This window comes from Neodiprion lecontei, chromosome 2 (genome assembly GCF_021901455.1).
Source record: "Neodiprion lecontei isolate iyNeoLeco1 chromosome 2, iyNeoLeco1.1, whole genome shotgun sequence".
Classification (NCBI taxonomy): Eukaryota; Metazoa; Arthropoda; class Insecta; order Hymenoptera; family Diprionidae; genus Neodiprion; species Neodiprion lecontei.
In genome coordinates this window covers 32,366,646-32,384,471 of record NC_060261.1, presented here as the reverse complement: position 1 = coordinate 32,384,471, position 17,826 = coordinate 32,366,646, and the positions used below count along the sequence as shown (strand labels likewise).

Sequence of the window (17,826 nt, the reverse complement as noted above, 5' to 3'; positions counted from 1 at the left end):
AAAAAATTTGGTGTCGTAATGATGTTTGGTATATGAAGTATAATATGGTATTCGCAGTTATAAAATGAATTATTAGTTTTTATACTTTACCACGAGTTCCTTACCAGATTTTCATGCTGCTAACAGCTTTCTTTTTATCAGGGTGTGTCTATACCTGATGGCACATTATAGCCATATTTTCACCTTGTCTCACTGCTGCTGACCAAGCAAAACTTCTGCATCCCGATCTCATAAGGACTGGCATTTCTTGAGTATCTCCAGCTGATGGAGTATCGATATGGCAATGTGTGTCTTCAATAAAAGTGCTAAAAAAAGACGTGCGTGTCGTGATTGTTGGGTTGGGTTATAGAATTTCCAAATATTTTATTATTATAGCCGAATGGCGGAAAGTATATTTTCCCACACAAACAGCTATGCAATTGCATATTGCGCCGCACCGGCTGAAAGACCACGCAGCAACGCAGATCAGCGAATTTTATTTCCTGACTCATTGCAAACAAGTTGTTTACAGTTGGATTGTGATCCAGCTGATTAACAACCGTGACTCCTTTATAAAAACATGTATAATTTATCGAGTACATCCAAGATATACTAATATTTTTGCAAAGCACATAGCGAACACCTGAGTTGCATTAATAATTTTTTGAAATGCAAAATGACACACGGAGCTATAGTCTTTGTTTGCTACCTCATAAAATTGCTGCGCAAATATATATATATATATATTATATATAATATGCTGTCAACCTTCCCCTATAAATATGATTCCTCCAAAGAAGATTTCCAAAGCGGGTAGAATTGAGCAATACGCAATGAATAATTCACGAGCAGTTTTACTTCTTCTTCTGGTCTCTGGAAAGGCATTGATCGATGCCACCGTAATCAACGTTACTGAGCCAACGGAATGGTGGCAAACAGCAACACTTTACCAGATTTGGCCATCTTCCTTTAAAGACAGTGACGGTGATGGAATTGGCGATTTAAATGGTAAGCCATTGATATCCGCGTCTGAGCCAATTCATTTTCTTCAACAATTAATACTTGTTCATCACTTCAAACAATACATCATAAGTTTCTCTGTTCGGGTTAGTTGCACTCTACGTCACGGAAAGGTAACGGCATATCGAAAATAAATTTACACCTACGATCATATTTGGGTTTCCTACTTATTGAAGTGTAACAAGGCACAAGCCCAATGTTTTCCGTATGATATTGAGAATTTCAAGTCACTCATCAACTCTTGCGAACGTTGCGTCTAAACCAGATACAAACAATTTTAGGGGCAAAAATAATGACGCACAAAACTGGATCGAGGGGCTGAATGAACCAAGTCAACTTGGTACCGTTTTTCAAATGGCTACGCATATTTCACTGACCTTGCTTTATTAACGAAAAGTCTTTGTGTATTCAATTGATTGAGAAACAAGGAGAATAAAATGATTCTAGGTATTACCAGTAAGCTAAATCACTTAGTCGATATGGGCGTTGAGGTACTTTGGTTGTCCCCTATATACCCGAGTCCCATGGTAGACAGTGGATACGACATTTCCAATTTCGTTGATATCTACCCAACCTTTGGCACGCTTCAAGATTTTGACTACCTACTCGCTACTGCCAAGAAACTTGGCCTCAAAGTAATCCTCGATTACGTTCCCAATCATACGAGTGATGAGCACGAATGGTTTATTAAATCCAAGGCTGGAATCGAACCGTACACGGATTATTTCGTTTGGAACAAAGGAATCGTAGTAAATGGCACACGGAAGCCACCGAACAACTGGCTGTGTGCCTTCAACAGCGGTAGCGCGTGGGAATGGGTCGAAGAACGTGAAGCATATTACCTCCATCAGTTCAGCGTTCATCAAGTTGACTTGAATTTCTTGAATCCACGAGTAATTCAGGAAACGAAGGTTCGATACTCATGGTTTTACCGAACGTGACCAAAAATGATTGCTTCAAATCAAACCCGTCTCTGCTTTTTTAGGATATTATGACGTTCTGGTTTGACCGCGGAGTCGATGGTTTTCGGATCGACTCCATGCCTTATCCAGTAGAGGATCCCTCACTGCCCGATGAGCCTTTGTCTGGTTTACCCGGATACTCCGAAACTGATTATTACTACCTAGACCACATCTATACAAAGGATCGAATAGAGAATTATCACATCTTGCAGACGTGGCGCGAGCACGTTGATAATTATACAGCTACAGTTAACGACGGTGCTATTAGGATAATATTCACGGAGGCATACGCGAATATTTCCAGCGTCATGAAATACTATAATTTCGGATCAAACGTACCGTTCAACTTCTTTTTCATCAAAGACAAAAACGGTATTGAATCGGCCACGGTAAATACGGCAATCGATGTCGTGAATATCATCAATACTTGGATGGAAAACATGCCGGACGGGGCTACGGCTAATTGGGTGGTAAGTAAACACTTGCTGAAAGTGCATCCATTCGTTCACGAATCAGTTTGATAATATCGTTTCATCTGCTAATAGTTTGGCAACCACGACAACAGCCGCGTTGCTACAAAATATGGATCAGATCGCATTGACGGGATCAATTTCTTGCTGTATTTGTTACCGGGTGTTGCCGTCACCTATAATGGCGATGAAATCGGTATGACTGACACGTATCTTACTTGGGAAGAAACTCAAGACCCGCAAGCATGTAGCACGGATGAAACTCGTTATCAACCTTACTCCAGAGATCCCGAACGCACACCTTATCAGTGGGATAACACTACGAGCGCGGGTTGGTACTTGAATATATTATTGGCGACTGTAATCGAAGCGCGATTTCCTCTCCTAACACCAATTCATGTCTCTACAGAATTTCAAATCAGTCATCTCCGTTTAACGCGAACTTTCAGGCTTCTCGACCAATTCAATCACCAAACTACCGGTAAATCAAAATTATTTAACGTTGAATCTCGCAACTGAGAAGGAGGTTGATGTGAGCCATTACAAAAATGTACAAGCGGCGATTAAGTTACGAAGTAACGAGGTCATACGCCACGGAACTTTGGACGCTCAAGTTATTGGCGAAAGTGTGGTAGCATTTGCTAGGGAACTCGATGGCCACGAGCCGGTCGTAGTATTGATAAACTGGGATAACATCACAAGCACGTGCAGTTTGGAAGTGTTCGAAAACATTCCTGATAATATGAAAGTTCTAATATCCGATATAAATAGTGGTATAACTGTAGGGTGAGTTGACCTTTGCTCTAATCACCTAAGTTCTTGCACTAGCTAATTTTTATTGATTTGGCATTAACATTTCAGAGATAGGTATACGAAAACTCGCATAGAACTTCCGGCCTATGCTGCAGTGGTACTTCAAGGAATCACAGACGAGTAAGGAATTGACACTGACTTTGTGCATAGTTATTTACCTTAATACACGCACCCAAAGGTTTCATGAATGTCCAATACATAAAATGTACGACACGTGTCATGTAGAAATCAAAATAAAAATTTCTGTCAATGTTTAATTATTGTTCATTCACCTGAATTTTGTTCCATCTGGCTTATTAGGCATACGTTCTCCCCATCTTCCTAATCACCAGTGACCCATTGCCTACGAACAATATTACACATTATTTTTAGTAATACTTATAGTCTTTTTCCGGTCTTTCCAGTTTTATTCGGTCCTCTGCATACCCAGCTAGATCCTGAGCGCTTAAGTCACTTTCAAACGTACTTAGTCATGCGTTCCCCCACTATTATGAATTTTTACACATTTTTCAAATCCGTAGATATTACCTACGATCACTCCTACTCCATCTCTTAACAAGAACAGTCTTTAATTCTCAACTCCCACGAAGCAAAGACCTAACTATCGCTCACAGCAATTAAACTCAAGTTCGATTTTTTTTTTTTTTTGGGATTATAATCCCTAACTGTCGTGATCATCCACTACATTTCACTCGGCACAAAATTGACTTGGTAACACTCTTTCAGTTATCACCGTCTCCGTAAGTCATTCATGAGAATCAATCGACCATTTATATGATCAACACGACACTCATCTCCCTTACGATTAGTATTAATTTTTTTCGCTTTCCCTCATTCCGCCTATCATCAGTTGTCACGTACAGCATTGTTTACGGAAAGCTAGAACAGGTTTAGCAAATGAACGAAAATGAATGAAGCAACTTTTCGGAATAGTTTTTAAAATTACGCTACCGTTTCAGAGTGTATTTCCCGACTGCATGATGACTTATTAAGTGAGCACGGTATCGCATGAATTCAGTTGGACTAGGGTCGTCATACTCACACAAACTGTGTTTTATGCGTATCGTATAAAACTTTGTCACGAACGTGCTTTTATTCACGTTTTGAAAATAAATAATAACATTAAATACTGATGTACAATGTCTCTACAGTAACATAATAATAAATATTCTGAATGGCAGTGGAGGTGTAAAAAATCAAGCTTATTGTAATTACACAAGTATAAAATGTCATATGCCGATGCTGTGATGAATGATGTCATAATTATTTCTTCCTTATACTTGCAGTAGAAAAGTGTTACGTTCAACTTTATACAAATTCAAATTAGACAGCTACTATTAAATAATTGTATAGTTATACTTAGTTTGAAAGTAAAAAAAAAAAAAAAAATGTATATATATATATAAAAGCATCAATAAATGAATCTCTTTTACTCTTCTTTCATTTTTTGTTATGGCACTGAACCCGCGCATACGTCTACCAATAAACATTATTCTCCTAAGAGTGTTTATCTATGCGGCACTAGGCTGTCTTTGGAACTGTTCGATTAAATCACAATTGCGATTACACATTTTAGTAGCACTTATTGTTGTATAGGACAAGAGCTCAGATGAATATTATGCAACTCCACCATGTCCGTCCAATCCCGTCTCTCGCCATCTATCATCACGTTTCTTATACAACCACTGAAATTTTCCCGAGTAACGAGCATTCCTTTCGGTGCACTCTCTGCGAGAACAAAAATGAAAAAGAAATTAAAATAAAACCAAGGAGTGACGACAACTTATCGGAATTACAGATTCTCATACCTGGTAATCCCCCTATATACAGCGGACTCGAGACAACTGTTTCCCGCGCAAAGTGGTAGTTTCCATTCTGAGGAAGACCGTAGTTTTGATCAAGCTCGTCAACTTTGAGAGCCAACTGTTCGTCGTTGTAGAGAGCCTGAATTCTGTGCCACCTGTTGTCACAAATGGTGTACGAGCTCGGAAATTGTTGTTCAACGTATAATGCGTTATTATCTCCAAGTTTCCCGGACATTATCACTTTTCCGTTAAAAAGCTCGAGCGAAAGTGACGGTGAACCACCGGGCGACGTTATCGAAAGCAAAACACCGGAAAACTCGGACGTTCTGAATTCCAACTCAAGTTCAAGTAGAGCACCGAGTTCGAAATTGTTTTCTGCAATTGAATATAAGAATAACGCGAGCCATTGATGATAATCACTCAGTTGAAAAAGTATAATAACAAATTCTCACTGTATATCGCGTACGCGTCGTCCTGAAAATAAGCGCCGCTTTCGACGCTTGGAAAACACTGGCCAATATTGTATGGTCTACTTGTCGTCCCAACCATGTCGTGAATGATTCCATTTACTTTCAAGCCCTTGATACATCCTTTCAAAGTTTCTAATTTAACAACAACTTGTTCTGGTATTGGTGTACCGCTTTCGGGCAAGCCTCCCATATACATCATCGTGACAAGGCCAATTCTTCTTTGGATTCTTATCGTCTGAGGCGCTTGGCTGTCAACTGACAATGTCAGTGTCCTTTCGTCATGCCTGACCACTACGTGATGCCAGTTACCGTCGTTAAACGTGCTTCTGAACAATATCTCTTTTTTCTGTTGGTTGGTTTTGATCATTAATGAAAGCTGGCCGTTTCGTACGACCATCATCATATAATGTTTCAATTTGATGCCCTGGAATAAAAAGCAGAAATAAACTACACGCACTTCCGACAGAAAAGAAAACACGCTCTACGTATTATCAATCACTAGAGAAAAAATTTCCCAACCGAAACTTACTGGAGTTATGAAGAGCAAACCGTTCGGATAATATGTGCGAAAATCAAACTCGATCACGTATTTCTTCTCCCAAAATTTTTCGTAGTTCAAGTAAAGCTGAGTGTGGCTATGCGGTTTGTCACCGAATTTCAGGGCTCCCGGTTCGAGTGAATAATAAGGAACTTTTTGACATCCTTCGGGTTGCGTCGACATACCACGCGATAGTGATGCAGATGCAGTGTGCATCGCATAATGTTTCCCCATACTGGGACCTGACCGTCCTATAGCTGCCCGCTCGAACGAAACTGGTTCATCAAGCCTGAGAATTCTGTAAAAAGATAGGAGAATTATTCTCATATAGGGCGTGCTGTATTTTTATACCTTTAAAAACCAATCTTGCCTCCTTCAACTTACTTGTCATTAAAAATTATATCTTTGATGGCTCCTATCAGGGGAATATTGGTTGCAACTAAATTCGTATCGTTGATGGCACCGGGTAATCCACCAATATACATTCCCCCGCTAAGTTCAGGAAGTCTAACAGCAGCACCTGTGGGTAGTCGACCGCTGGCTTGATACGCATCGTCAACTCTGAGTTCCACAGCTTTTCTTTTTTTAGTCACACAAATGGAATGGTATTTTCCATCATTGAATGTGTCATTAGATTGCAGAAGGAGTTCCCCTTTTCCAGCGTCAATACGGACCTGGACTTGTCCAGCGACAATAGCGACTGAATAGTAGCTGCCCTGAAGAAACATAAAAATTCAACACTGGTGTGCGTTTGCAAATAACAAACATCGCAAATCACGGATTTTAATTCATTGAGAGTTTTTTTATTTTACTCTAGCTTACGCTAAGATATCTATCTCTGCTTTCTAAACTTTCTTCCTCATTTGGCCTCTGGAATGTTGACAGTAACAGGGTGGCGGTCTCTTGCAAAGTTCTGAACGAAAAACTAAACGACGATTCTGTCTTTTTCAACGTATGAGCGTGGTGCTCGAAATACCCATTTCCGTAAAATCCAACGATTTTAGTGTGCTGAAAAAATGAATTCAACTGTCACGCATCTATATATGGGTGTATATGTAATGAATATACCAATCGTTTGACTCACTTTATTGCTGCAGCTAGGCTCAACACCGTAGTATTGTTCTGCCATGGGATCATACCCTTCTTGATTAATGAATATATTGGACATACATCCAAGGAATGATACGGGTGAGGGCAGAATTAGTTTTTTTCCAGATTTAAAGCTTGGCGGAACACCGCCGATATAATACTTGGCTTTCATGAGATCAGGAATATCATCCTTCTTTGGTTGTTGAGATGGCGCCCCAATTCTCTTGTCGTTGTTGCCTCCCACACTCAAGCTACACTGCTCGATCCCTTTGCGCGGCTGATATTGTCGGAAGGCATCAATGTTCGTCCAATTCCCAGTATTGTATTTATGCATCGAGAGCATGTCGATACTAATATTACTGCCATATCCGACATGCAGAACGACTCTCCCCTCACGCAGGAATATCATAATATGTTGATTCTGAAAGGTTGTTGTTATTTACGAGAATCGAGAAACGTAGAAGATGGGGGAACATAGACTGCGATAGATTCTTACATTCTTTGGGTTAACAGCTAGGAATAAAAGCGCATTTTCATCGAATGTCCGAAAAGTTATAGACACTCCAAAGGTGTACTTGCTGTACGGACCGGACGGAACCCGGTTCCTGACTGCGTACCCTTCCCCATTGAAACTGTACGCGATATCGTCATGGGCATCTTCGACTCTGTGGCAAAATCGTGGGGTAAACTTTGTTAAATTTCTATTCCGTATTAATATGACTTTCTGGTTTTACCAGAAATATTCAAAGCAGATTTACCCTTCAACACAGGCCTCGCACGCCATATCTGGCGCACTGGTAACGAAATTCCAAAGGCCTATTGGTTTGCCGTCTAAAACTACTTGGTGCACGCAGCCAGGTAGGCCGTTAGAGGCAATGAGTTCAGGCGGTCGTCTTTGCGATTCCGGAATTCCACCGAGCCACACTCTGTCACCAGGTGTTATATCAAAACGGCCATATTCTGGATATGTTGAATTAAGTACAGGGAGATATCTACCTGATGTTGATGTCTGTTTTCGTACACTCAGTTTACCAACATTTCTTGTTCTGTAACAAAGCAAGTGATGACAATGACTCGGCTGATATTGTTTAAACAAAGGTCTTGAACGACGCGATTGACGGTAATTGACGATGCAACGACGATACGTACCTTTCAGCCTCAATTCTGTACCAAAAGTTGTCTCCCGTAATATCCCCAGGTTCAATCACTTCGGGATGCGTTACGATTCCGGTACCTCCGCCGACATTCCAAACAAATCTTATTTTTCTGTTCACCATTTCGAGAGCGACAAAATCGTCCTGAAAATTATAAAAATTTAATCGCAATTTCGTAGTGTATTTTATTCTTTCTTTATTTTGCTTTGAACGACGGCAAAACGTTAGTTATGAATCATTGCAATTCAAGTACGCTTAGTCAACAATTGCAGTTGTTCTTTGCGAATGTAAATAAAGTACGACTAGCATTACTAGAATTACGATTCAATTAAATACTTACGCTGATGGTGCTTGGAAGGTAGAATAACGATCCTTGTTTATGTTTACCTTCGATTGCAAGTGTGATTATAATGGTAGTCGTAGTTCCAGGTTGCAATATGGATGGCCTGTACGACCGCACGCATTTCTTTGTATTGACACTCTTCAGAGATATACGTATCTGGAAAATTTTACGCTCATTATGTAAAGTCAGATGGTAATAAAGGTGTCAACGACAATTGTCATATCATTTTTTTTTTCTCGAATAATCCATTATTTACCCCGTCTGCGGTGTTTCTTGCTTCCGCTATTTTATCCCTAAGATATTGAAGTTTCTCTGCCAGCGTATGGTTCCATTTATCGAACTCATTTTTTCGTTTTGCAGATGCATATGTTAAACTGATGAGCTTCGCATCTGCTCTTTTGATGTTGCTCTGCACTTCGGTAACTAAGGATGTTAAAATTAAAAAAAAATGAATATCTACGATTGTGCTGAATCCTCTGCAAATCTCTTGTGACAAAAAAAAAGTTATTACGTTTTTCACTGGCAAGACTGATTTTCGAATCACCCTCTCGTTTTAGTTCATGTATCTTAGGCCTCAATTCATTTGCAATAATGTCTTCGTAATCGGCAATTTCTTTAGTCGTTTTTGCAAAAGATTCTTTTAGATGCTCGTTGTCTTTCAGGAGTACTTGAAGCTTGTTTCGAGCTGAAAATAACGTATAATCAATACATTTTGTCATATCTTTGTGACTGTAGGCTAGAGCCAGCAACGTTTCAGCTTTGAGCAAATACACGACCCCTATGTTTAGTTACACTTGATGACTATCAACTGACTTGATGCGTTCCAGGTGAATTATACCTACTTTCAATGCTATTGGCCTTGAGCTCTTGCAGTTTAACATTCATTTGATTATCCCTGATTCCAGTACTGTTTAGGGTGTTTTTGAGATTGGCGATGCCCTGCTTCTGAGCTTCTAACTGGTTCCTTAATGATATTGCTGGTGTTTCTTGTTTCTTTGCTTCATTCCACAAGTCCGATGATTTTTCTACCATACTTTCAGTCAACTCCAATACAGAACTCAGTTTAGCCCCTCCAGGAAAAGTCTAAATTTGACATTATTATATATTATAATATATTATGGATTTGTAAAATTGCAGGAACATAAATTAGGCAACTAGTTTCGCAAGTTGTCTCACACTATTGATATGAAAAGTCGTTCAATCACCTTGTCATGAATCTCATCAGCTATTACTTTCGCTTCCCGTCCAATTAGTTTGGCTGTATTTAAAGCGTCAACGATATCTTGGTATACTTGACTAGCTTTCAAGGGATTCACCGTTTCATTCCGTGTGTGGGCAAATAAACTGTCATAATTAAAAACAATGTAGAATTAATTACAAATAATCACGATTAACATGTTTCTCCACCAGATATTAGAGTGTCTGAAGAAAAGAAGTATCTACCTTACGTAGTCGTCTACATATCGTGTTAAGTTTTGGGCATGTTTTTTAGCTGGTATGACATACATATCCTCATATTCGTAGTTCAATCTGTATAAAATTCCTTCTCTGCTTGTTAACGCATCAGTTAAATTCGCAAGTTTGAATTTTAACTCAGGTAAATCCTGTAATTCGAATAAAGACTTAAACATTTAGTTTATTTGGGTCTATTATAGTAATAGAATAATTTCTAGCAAATTTAAGTTACCTGAACATTACTTTGACTATCAACCAGAAGTCCGCTAGCCTCTGCCACAAGCGTTTTACCCTTGTCAATAGATTCGGTAGTTTCTTCTTTCAATGTATTTATTCTTAAATATTGATTATTTGCATGGTTGAATTCTTTTTCGTAATTCTTATATAACCCGTCATACGTGTATAAATTTTCCATTGTATTTTCTATAATAATGTCAAAATCTTCCATTTTTTCATTGTACTCGTTTGCGTATTTTTTGACCTTGATTAAATCCTTCGCGCCATCGTTCAAAGAGCTAAGCCAATCGATGTAGTCCGTTGCATTGCTATTGAAATACGTAAAATTTATGATAAAAAGTAAAGTATACTGCAAGATAAATATGATAATCCAATACAAAAATTTACGTAATTATCTGTACATATGAACTAACTTGATGATTGCTTCCATTTCGCTTGTCCTTCCAAATAAGTTGACAGATTCAATCTTATTTAAAGCTATCGTTGCTTGATTCAGCGCATTTTCAATCTCAATTTTTTTATCATTGCTTGCATACCTTGATAATTGGAAGCTTGTTTCTGCAATAACAAAAAAAAAAAAAAAATCGACATAGAATCAGGGTATGATTTACTTGATGATAATAAACAAAATATTTTACCTTTCAACCTTTGGTGTATGTCTAAAATTTTTATTTGTGTGCTGTAAGCATTATTCTTAATATCATCACTTCTCGATTTGTGATTGCTGGTCTGATTTAAGCACTTGGGAGCCTGAAATCACAAAAAATTCTCACGTATACACTTTCACTCACATACTCCAGGATACCGATAACTGAAACCAAGTCCGCTTTTTTCTGTACAAGCCTGATCCAACCCTTTTAACGTACATTCGAAATAAGTGAAGAAGAAAAATATAGAAGATGATAACTTGAACTCACCCTATCAAGCAGATCAGTGACACGTTTCTTCAGTTTTCTGTACTGATGCCACGGTATATTTTCGATTTTATGGCGTAAATTTCGCTCGAGCTTTATATCTTCAAATAACAGAGAAGCGTTGTCGTTTACGTAAGAAAGATCTTGCCAAGGGGGTGGAATGTAGCCGTTAGCAATATGGACCGTTTCCTCGTCTAGTAAGCTTGACATAGTATCCAAATCGTCCAAAAGTATGCCAGTGCAGTTGTCGTTACAAGCTACGATTGAAAACACAGAAAAACACAGTTTTCACCAACTCAATTAAGGTACTAGTCTCTCATTCAAGCTACATTCGCGACAGAAAATATAAAAACACCCACATGTACAAATATCCTCGATAAATACGTGACGCGGCTTCGTGCACTGGGAACAATCTCTCCCCGTTGATCCAGGCCTACAGTTACACTGGCCAGTTTCTTCAAGACAACTATCGCTCAGACTTCCTGCTGGATTACAATTGCACGGTACACAACTACCGCCTGGAGTGGTTGGAGCTCCGAAGTAGCCATACGAACATCTTTCGCACTTGCTACCAGTATATCCTGTAATACGTAAGTGAAATAACAACGAGCCAATTCAATTTTTCCCTTACATGATTTTTTTGTGCGTATATCAGGCAGCGCATCGTCATTTTACTGAAAATTGCCCAAGAAGCACAAGACAATACGTGAAATACAAACCTGGTTTACAGTGACAAACTACGTCAATGTCGGAATGAATTTCGCAGGTACTGGAAAATCGCTTGTCTGCATGTGGACAGGGGCACGGTTTGCATCCACCTATCTCAGGATGACCGTAAAAACTATCTTCGCACAACTCGCATCTTTCTCCAGTCGTATTTTCGCTGCAATTCTGTTAATTCAAATGAAGATTTTTCATGAGGCAACCAGATTTAAGTATATCGTAAATTTAAATGAATAGATTCTCCTGTATTTATATCTAGGGTAATTAATGTCATGCTACTGTATATCTAAATGTACAAACCAGACAGTGGCCAGTTTCTGTGTCACATACTCCAGATCTGCCGTTGCATTGACAAGGACGAGCCTGTCCTATGAGATCAATTACGATCGTGGAAGTAGCAATCTCGTTGTTGCACCATCGGTAATAGCCAATGTTCGGATCTTGGCAAGACGTGCCAGTGTACTCTGATGGACACTTACAGATTTCAACATCCGTTGCAAACGGCGGTGAACGGGTAGGAGTTAAGACAGCAGCATCCAAAGATGCTTCCAGCAGTCTGCACAAAAGAAACTCCGGATTAATCTTCAACCGTCGCTAATTCTGAGCGCGAATGTTGCAGTTTATTATCGTGAGAAGAATGAAAAGTAAATTCTGAACAATCTGATCGTTGATTACATACACGACTTTGGTGAATTCAGAATAATCGGAAGCCTTGATCAGTATTTTTTGTACTTTCTGCAGGGCTATCATGAGAATTTCTCTTGATACTGGAATGTCTGGTTGATTTTTTAAGTGCCAGTGGGACTCGTGCATTCTGTAAAATCAATAATTTTATGTACATTACATTTTTCCTACGGTTTCTTAAAATTACATACATCGAGTAATCAAAATTAAAATATGCTTTGCGATCTGTTTGTCTAGTTGCGGTTGTTGGAAAAGCGGCAAAAGTTTGTTTACATAAAGAATTTATTTCACTTTATTAATTGGGCTTATGCATTTGCCGCAATCAGGTCATTACCGTTTTATCAATAGGATATAATTAGCTCTCGTTAAGTACGGTAGATTCATCTCACTCCACGTTAATTATGTTTGTAATTGAAGTGATTTGATATTTTTCTTTTTCATAGAAGATTAAATAACGATTGTGCCTCCGTAAAAGCGATTCATGTATTACCTGATTTTGTAACGGTTACTTTCGATGGGTGAGTTGGCGTAGTGTTCCAGGACGATTTTACTGTTTCCTTGCAACAAGACCACAGGGTACCTCAGATAAGTTGCTAGCGGCTCTCCACCTTCTACATCTGTCACAAATTGTATGTACCCACCATACGATATGACCTGCAATTGAGAATTCGCATATTTACTGTTCATACTTAGTATTTAAGAGAAGAATTGAGAAACAAACAAGCCAGTTCTCATTGAAAAAAGTAAAAACATGTTTCCTAGATGATTGTACCATTTTTTCTCAACCCGACGTTTTTTATCGTGGCAAATTATAAGGCACTCCGTTTACTAACAATCGTGTATGAAAAACAGTAATTTTTGGAGATAATTCGTATACTCACTTTGTCGCCGAGAAAAGACTCGGGCAATTCCCAATAAAGAGGATAATTGAAATGAAGCGTTGCTGGCAGAGTGACGTCTCCTTCGTTTCCAGGTATGACCGAGTGACCGTTGCTGACGTTAAGGCCCCCGTTAATTGCCGGTAGAATGTACGAAGTCCCAAAGTTAGTTACCTACGTGGGGTGAAATAAAGAAAACAAAAATAAAAAATGTAACGAAAGAAACCGCGTCTCGACGTCAAGTTTATCCCGAGTTTTATTACTCCTCAACTTACCATGATATCGCTAACAGTTTTATTGACGTAAAGAGTACGCGGACGAAGAAGTCTCCTTTGGCCCCAACTAAGAGCGGCCCCGTGGCAGGAGGTTGATCTACCGAAACAAAAGCACTCCGTACATCCCTTTGGATTCTCAAAAGCCAACCCGTAAGTCCCAGCTTTGCATTCGCCGCATTTTCGTCCTACAGCATTTTCCTAAACGGGGAATAAATCGAAGAAAGCTATAGTGATTATCTTATTTTTCGCGAATACAAGCATCGCGCCCGTTTTTTCCGACCCGATACCACTCTTACCTTGCAAGGACATTGGCCGGTGTCGTTGCAGGGGCAAGTCTTTTCGCCACACTGCACGGTGCCGTGGGCGCTACACCCGCAGGGCTTGCATCTCGGATATCCGTAATAACCGACGTCGCATCTGTCGCATCTCAACCCCTCGAAGCCATCTCTGCAAGAGCATTGCCCATCAGGGTTGCACTGAGCTCTAGTCGCGCCTGGACTACAAGCACAAGACTTACACCCGGCACCAGGTACGAATCCGTAAGCCCCAGAACGGCATCGATCGCAATTTTCGCCAAGCGTCAATTTCGGACAGACGCAACGTCCCGTGTCGGGGTCGCAGATGTGACCTGGTTTATTGCACGGCTCGCAAACTGTAGTAAGAAAGTGAGAAAAATTTGTTGTTTGAAAAGAGGCGTTGCGAGGGCTTTTGAAAAAGTATTTTCTCATTCTCGATTAGAAGTTGAACCGTGTTGAATGGTTATAGCTTACGCCGGCAACCCTCGTTCGAAAATCCGTAGTAACCAGGCAAACAAAAGTCGCATCGAGGACCTCCGATTCCTGGACGACAGTGACAATGGCCAGTATCATCCTCGCAGGACGAATTCGCCGCACCTATCGGATCGCAGTCGCAGGGCAGGCATCCTGCTTTGGTAGTCAGACCCCAAAATCCCGTCTATAGGAGATTGGAAAAACGAATTTTTACGTGAAGAACTATCGGCGATTTGATAAACGAGAGACACGTTCTCCACTTGATAAAATATTTACGAATGTTACAGGGACAGGTCAAATACCTTAGGCGATACGATTTTCGAACACAAATACAATTATACATGTTATGAAACTCGTTGCACAATTTACTGAAGATGAAATACACTTGTGATGAAATTGACGAGGATGACGGTCTTACCTGACAGCGGTCGCAAGCTCTTCCTGTCACTTGAGCCTTGCATTGACACTGGCCCGTTACGATGTCACAGGTGTGAGACAGCGAACCAAGAACGTTACAGCGACATCCTGAAAGAGAAGAGGTGAAATGAAATGTCGATAGTTTCTCTCTTCTTCTTCGAAACTACGTACTAATTGCACGGCTCTCCATAATGTGTATTTCTTATACGAAACGCTGCAGGGAGAAAGCTGGGTAAATATCTCTAAATTTGAGATAAAGAAAGAACGGTTTCACGCAGACGTTGAATCTTTGAAGCTTAGTAAGTAGCGGTAGTGGAAGAAGCTGGAGAAATATAAATATGCAAATACGGTAGATTAATACGCCTTGGTTTCTGGGCTGCACTATTCTGTCAGTAATATACCTCTGGACCATATTTCAAGCCTGAGACTGTTTATTGATAAGAAACCTTTCAGTTTTACTACTTGCGTATCGCAGGTGATGACTTTATGAGTGTTAAATTATCCATCTGTTCAGCCGATAATGAATACGAGTTCACAACCGAAAACCAACTGCGAAGTCCTATTTTTTGGAAAGATATTCAGATTCCGTCTTCGTTTATTATGGTATACTTAACGGGCTGTGAAGTACATTCTGCAGACGCTTATTCTGTTTACAGAAAATCGACTAACTATTTATTTCGCGCGTGGGATATACACGCAGAGATGAAAATCCATTCCATAAAAGCTTTCCTCGCTTCCCGCTAAGAAAATCTTAACCGAGAAATAACGTTGTACGTAATTTCTCTTGGTATGATTTTCTCGTGTTATTCTTTTCTCTATATCTCTTTTCTCTCTTTGGGGCTGAGTATACACTTTAATTCGGAGTCTAACTGCGAGCTGATGACTTATTTAGCTTCTGAATCGTTCTGTTCGTGATCTTAACAAATCACGGGGGTTTACCAAACGTATGTGCATACATTCAAATTGCGTTACGTTCGTAAGATAATTTAAAATTTGTTAATTTTATTTTTTTAATTTGACTCGGCATCTAGACAACGAGAAATCCGCGTGTATGACTGAAGCGCGTGAAAATTTCAGTTTCCATGCACATCTTGATGGAATTTGTACTCACGAAAACTTATAGTTTCAAAATCCTGGGAAAATATCATCACATGTTGCTATGCTATGCTGTATAAGAATGTGCGTAAATAATACAATCATTACCGTCATTATCAAATTGCCTTTGATCACTGGTCCAGTATAATTTATTGCTATAATACACATGATACTATCGTGAAATTTCATAAATGTCACGTGCAAAGGTCGTAACTGCTTACTGTCGGTTACTAATTCATTTTATTCAAAAGAAGCCAGATTGAGTTAATTAGAAAATGGCTGATGTCAACGTACATCATAAAACTAAGGTTTTTTTTTCCCCATATATTACGGTTATAGTAGAAACGCAACGATACTTTTTTCTTGTCAGCTCTGCCGGGTAACTCGAAAACTGACTTTTACTACTTGAACCACATTCATGTCGAGGATCAACGAAAAACCTGTGCTGATAATATTATAAGGGTATGGAGAGAGCATATGAAGAATTACACCGTCAAAGCAAGCAGCGACACTGTCAAAAATGACATTTAAACAATAAAATATAGTTGTTTGGCACGGAATGCCCAATTTTCATAAATACATGTGTTACTAATCGCACCGTATGATCAATGAAATTTATTTATCACTTCAAAGTTAATTGCGATAAAGCGAAATATAATAACTTTGAGATTGCTACGATTTGAGGAACGACATGCCTCCTGTAACCGTGCCAGACGATAATTATTATCAATTGATCTGTGAACATATGACCGCGAAAATGATATCATTTCGTTATTTGTAGGCACTTGAGAAATTATGAAATACCAAATATACCTGTTGTTCTAAGGTAATGATTCGGATGATTCTGATGAAGATAACGACGCTGGTAATGATGATTGTCTGGATGAGACAGAAGAAGATGAAACGGACGCGGAATAAGATACAAAAAAAATTATTACCTTTGTGTATTTTGTGCATTTCGAAATGTATAAGAATTATGTTCGAACAAAAATTAATGGTCATTGGAAGAAATCATCCCTATTTACATTTCAACAATATTCTGATATTATGATTAAGCAGTACATTTCATGGTATAAAAATATGCTACATGGCATTGCTTGCGTGAGAACACATGCACATGCTCATTCTCAATATGTTAATTAGTAAGAAAAAATTAAAAAAATAGCCAATAGAACGCGAGTCGTCTCTGTATCGACCGAGATGACCTCTAGAACGCTCGATAACTAACAATTTTAGAGTTTGACGAAGCTTTGATGATTTAGATTAGTAGCCAGACTGTCTTTTTATTCGCGTATAGTGTAAACTATCATCTAGAAGAAATGTATTGTGCGAAATTAAGACTGTACTCGATATTTATGCGAAATCGTTAATATAACGATCGCCAATAAGTTACAAGCTTACGCATCTTTCGGTCAGTCTGGCAAGGCTGGAGTAACCTCGAATGATAGCCACACTGCGCTTTCGATAATTGTACAACGCATTTAACAATCTGAAAAATTTTCAAAAATGCGAAAACAAGTTCCATAAGTTTTTTTTTTTTTTTAACGATTTTCGAAATTCTGCCAGACTCATTTCCCAATTCCAGAAACTAGCAATACTGCTTTTTTCTTAGTTTTCATTATGACGCTAACTAGTACAACGAGTTTCGTCTATGCCAAAATAAGTTCCCGGCATCGAAAAAAAAGCTCGATTTTTGTAAATAAAAAAAAAAGACCAACCGAACTGAGTTTCTAGC

At 39.1% G+C, this 17,826-nt stretch overlaps 2 protein-coding genes across 3 annotated transcripts in view; one reads left to right on the top strand and one right to left on the bottom strand.

Moving 5' to 3' along the window:
- Window positions 1–746: 746 nt before the first annotated feature.
- Window positions 747–3,501, top strand: LOC107217014 (alpha-glucosidase). Its single transcript, XM_015654363.2, has 6 exons — window positions 747–987; window positions 1,447–1,910; window positions 1,985–2,431; window positions 2,507–2,762; window positions 2,881–3,217; window positions 3,293–3,501. Exons 1-6 carry the CDS (start codon window positions 762–764, stop codon window positions 3,366–3,368), a joined length of 1,806 nt encoding a protein of 601 aa, XP_015509849.2. The 5' UTR covers window positions 747–761; the 3' UTR covers window positions 3,369–3,501.
- An 894-nt stretch (window positions 3,502–4,395) lies between these two features.
- Window positions 4,396–17,826, bottom strand: part of LOC107217004 (laminin subunit alpha-1) — a 167,918-nt gene continuing 154,487 nt past the window's right edge. For both annotated transcript variants that reach the window (XM_046732348.1, XM_046732349.1), the window contains 30 exons: window positions 14,998–15,104; window positions 14,580–14,763; window positions 14,106–14,461; window positions 13,810–14,007; window positions 13,538–13,708; window positions 13,147–13,310; window positions 12,652–12,786; window positions 12,273–12,528; window positions 11,969–12,140; window positions 11,609–11,830; window positions 11,253–11,506; window positions 10,974–11,085; window positions 10,749–10,893; window positions 10,331–10,643; window positions 10,087–10,247; window positions 9,849–9,987; window positions 9,486–9,726; window positions 9,155–9,328; window positions 8,900–9,066; window positions 8,641–8,799; window positions 8,296–8,444; window positions 7,905–8,192; window positions 7,643–7,811; window positions 7,142–7,567; window positions 6,880–7,065; window positions 6,442–6,773; window positions 6,049–6,355; window positions 5,502–5,943; window positions 5,053–5,424; window positions 4,396–4,972 (listed from right to left, as the gene is read on the bottom strand). In XM_046732348.1, the coding sequence (XP_046588304.1) occupies window positions 4,827–4,972; window positions 5,053–5,424; window positions 5,502–5,943; window positions 6,049–6,355; window positions 6,442–6,773; window positions 6,880–7,065; window positions 7,142–7,567; window positions 7,643–7,811; window positions 7,905–8,192; window positions 8,296–8,444; window positions 8,641–8,799; window positions 8,900–9,066; window positions 9,155–9,328; window positions 9,486–9,726; window positions 9,849–9,987; window positions 10,087–10,247; window positions 10,331–10,643; window positions 10,749–10,893; window positions 10,974–11,085; window positions 11,253–11,506; window positions 11,609–11,830; window positions 11,969–12,140; window positions 12,273–12,528; window positions 12,652–12,786; window positions 13,147–13,310; window positions 13,538–13,708; window positions 13,810–14,007; window positions 14,106–14,461; window positions 14,580–14,763; window positions 14,998–15,104 (6,647 nt within the window). In that variant the 3' untranslated portion in view covers window positions 4,396–4,826. The remainder of the gene's footprint in view (window positions 4,973–5,052; window positions 5,425–5,501; window positions 5,944–6,048; window positions 6,356–6,441; window positions 6,774–6,879; window positions 7,066–7,141; window positions 7,568–7,642; window positions 7,812–7,904; window positions 8,193–8,295; window positions 8,445–8,640; window positions 8,800–8,899; window positions 9,067–9,154; window positions 9,329–9,485; window positions 9,727–9,848; window positions 9,988–10,086; window positions 10,248–10,330; window positions 10,644–10,748; window positions 10,894–10,973; window positions 11,086–11,252; window positions 11,507–11,608; window positions 11,831–11,968; window positions 12,141–12,272; window positions 12,529–12,651; window positions 12,787–13,146; window positions 13,311–13,537; window positions 13,709–13,809; window positions 14,008–14,105; window positions 14,462–14,579; window positions 14,764–14,997; window positions 15,105–17,826) is intronic.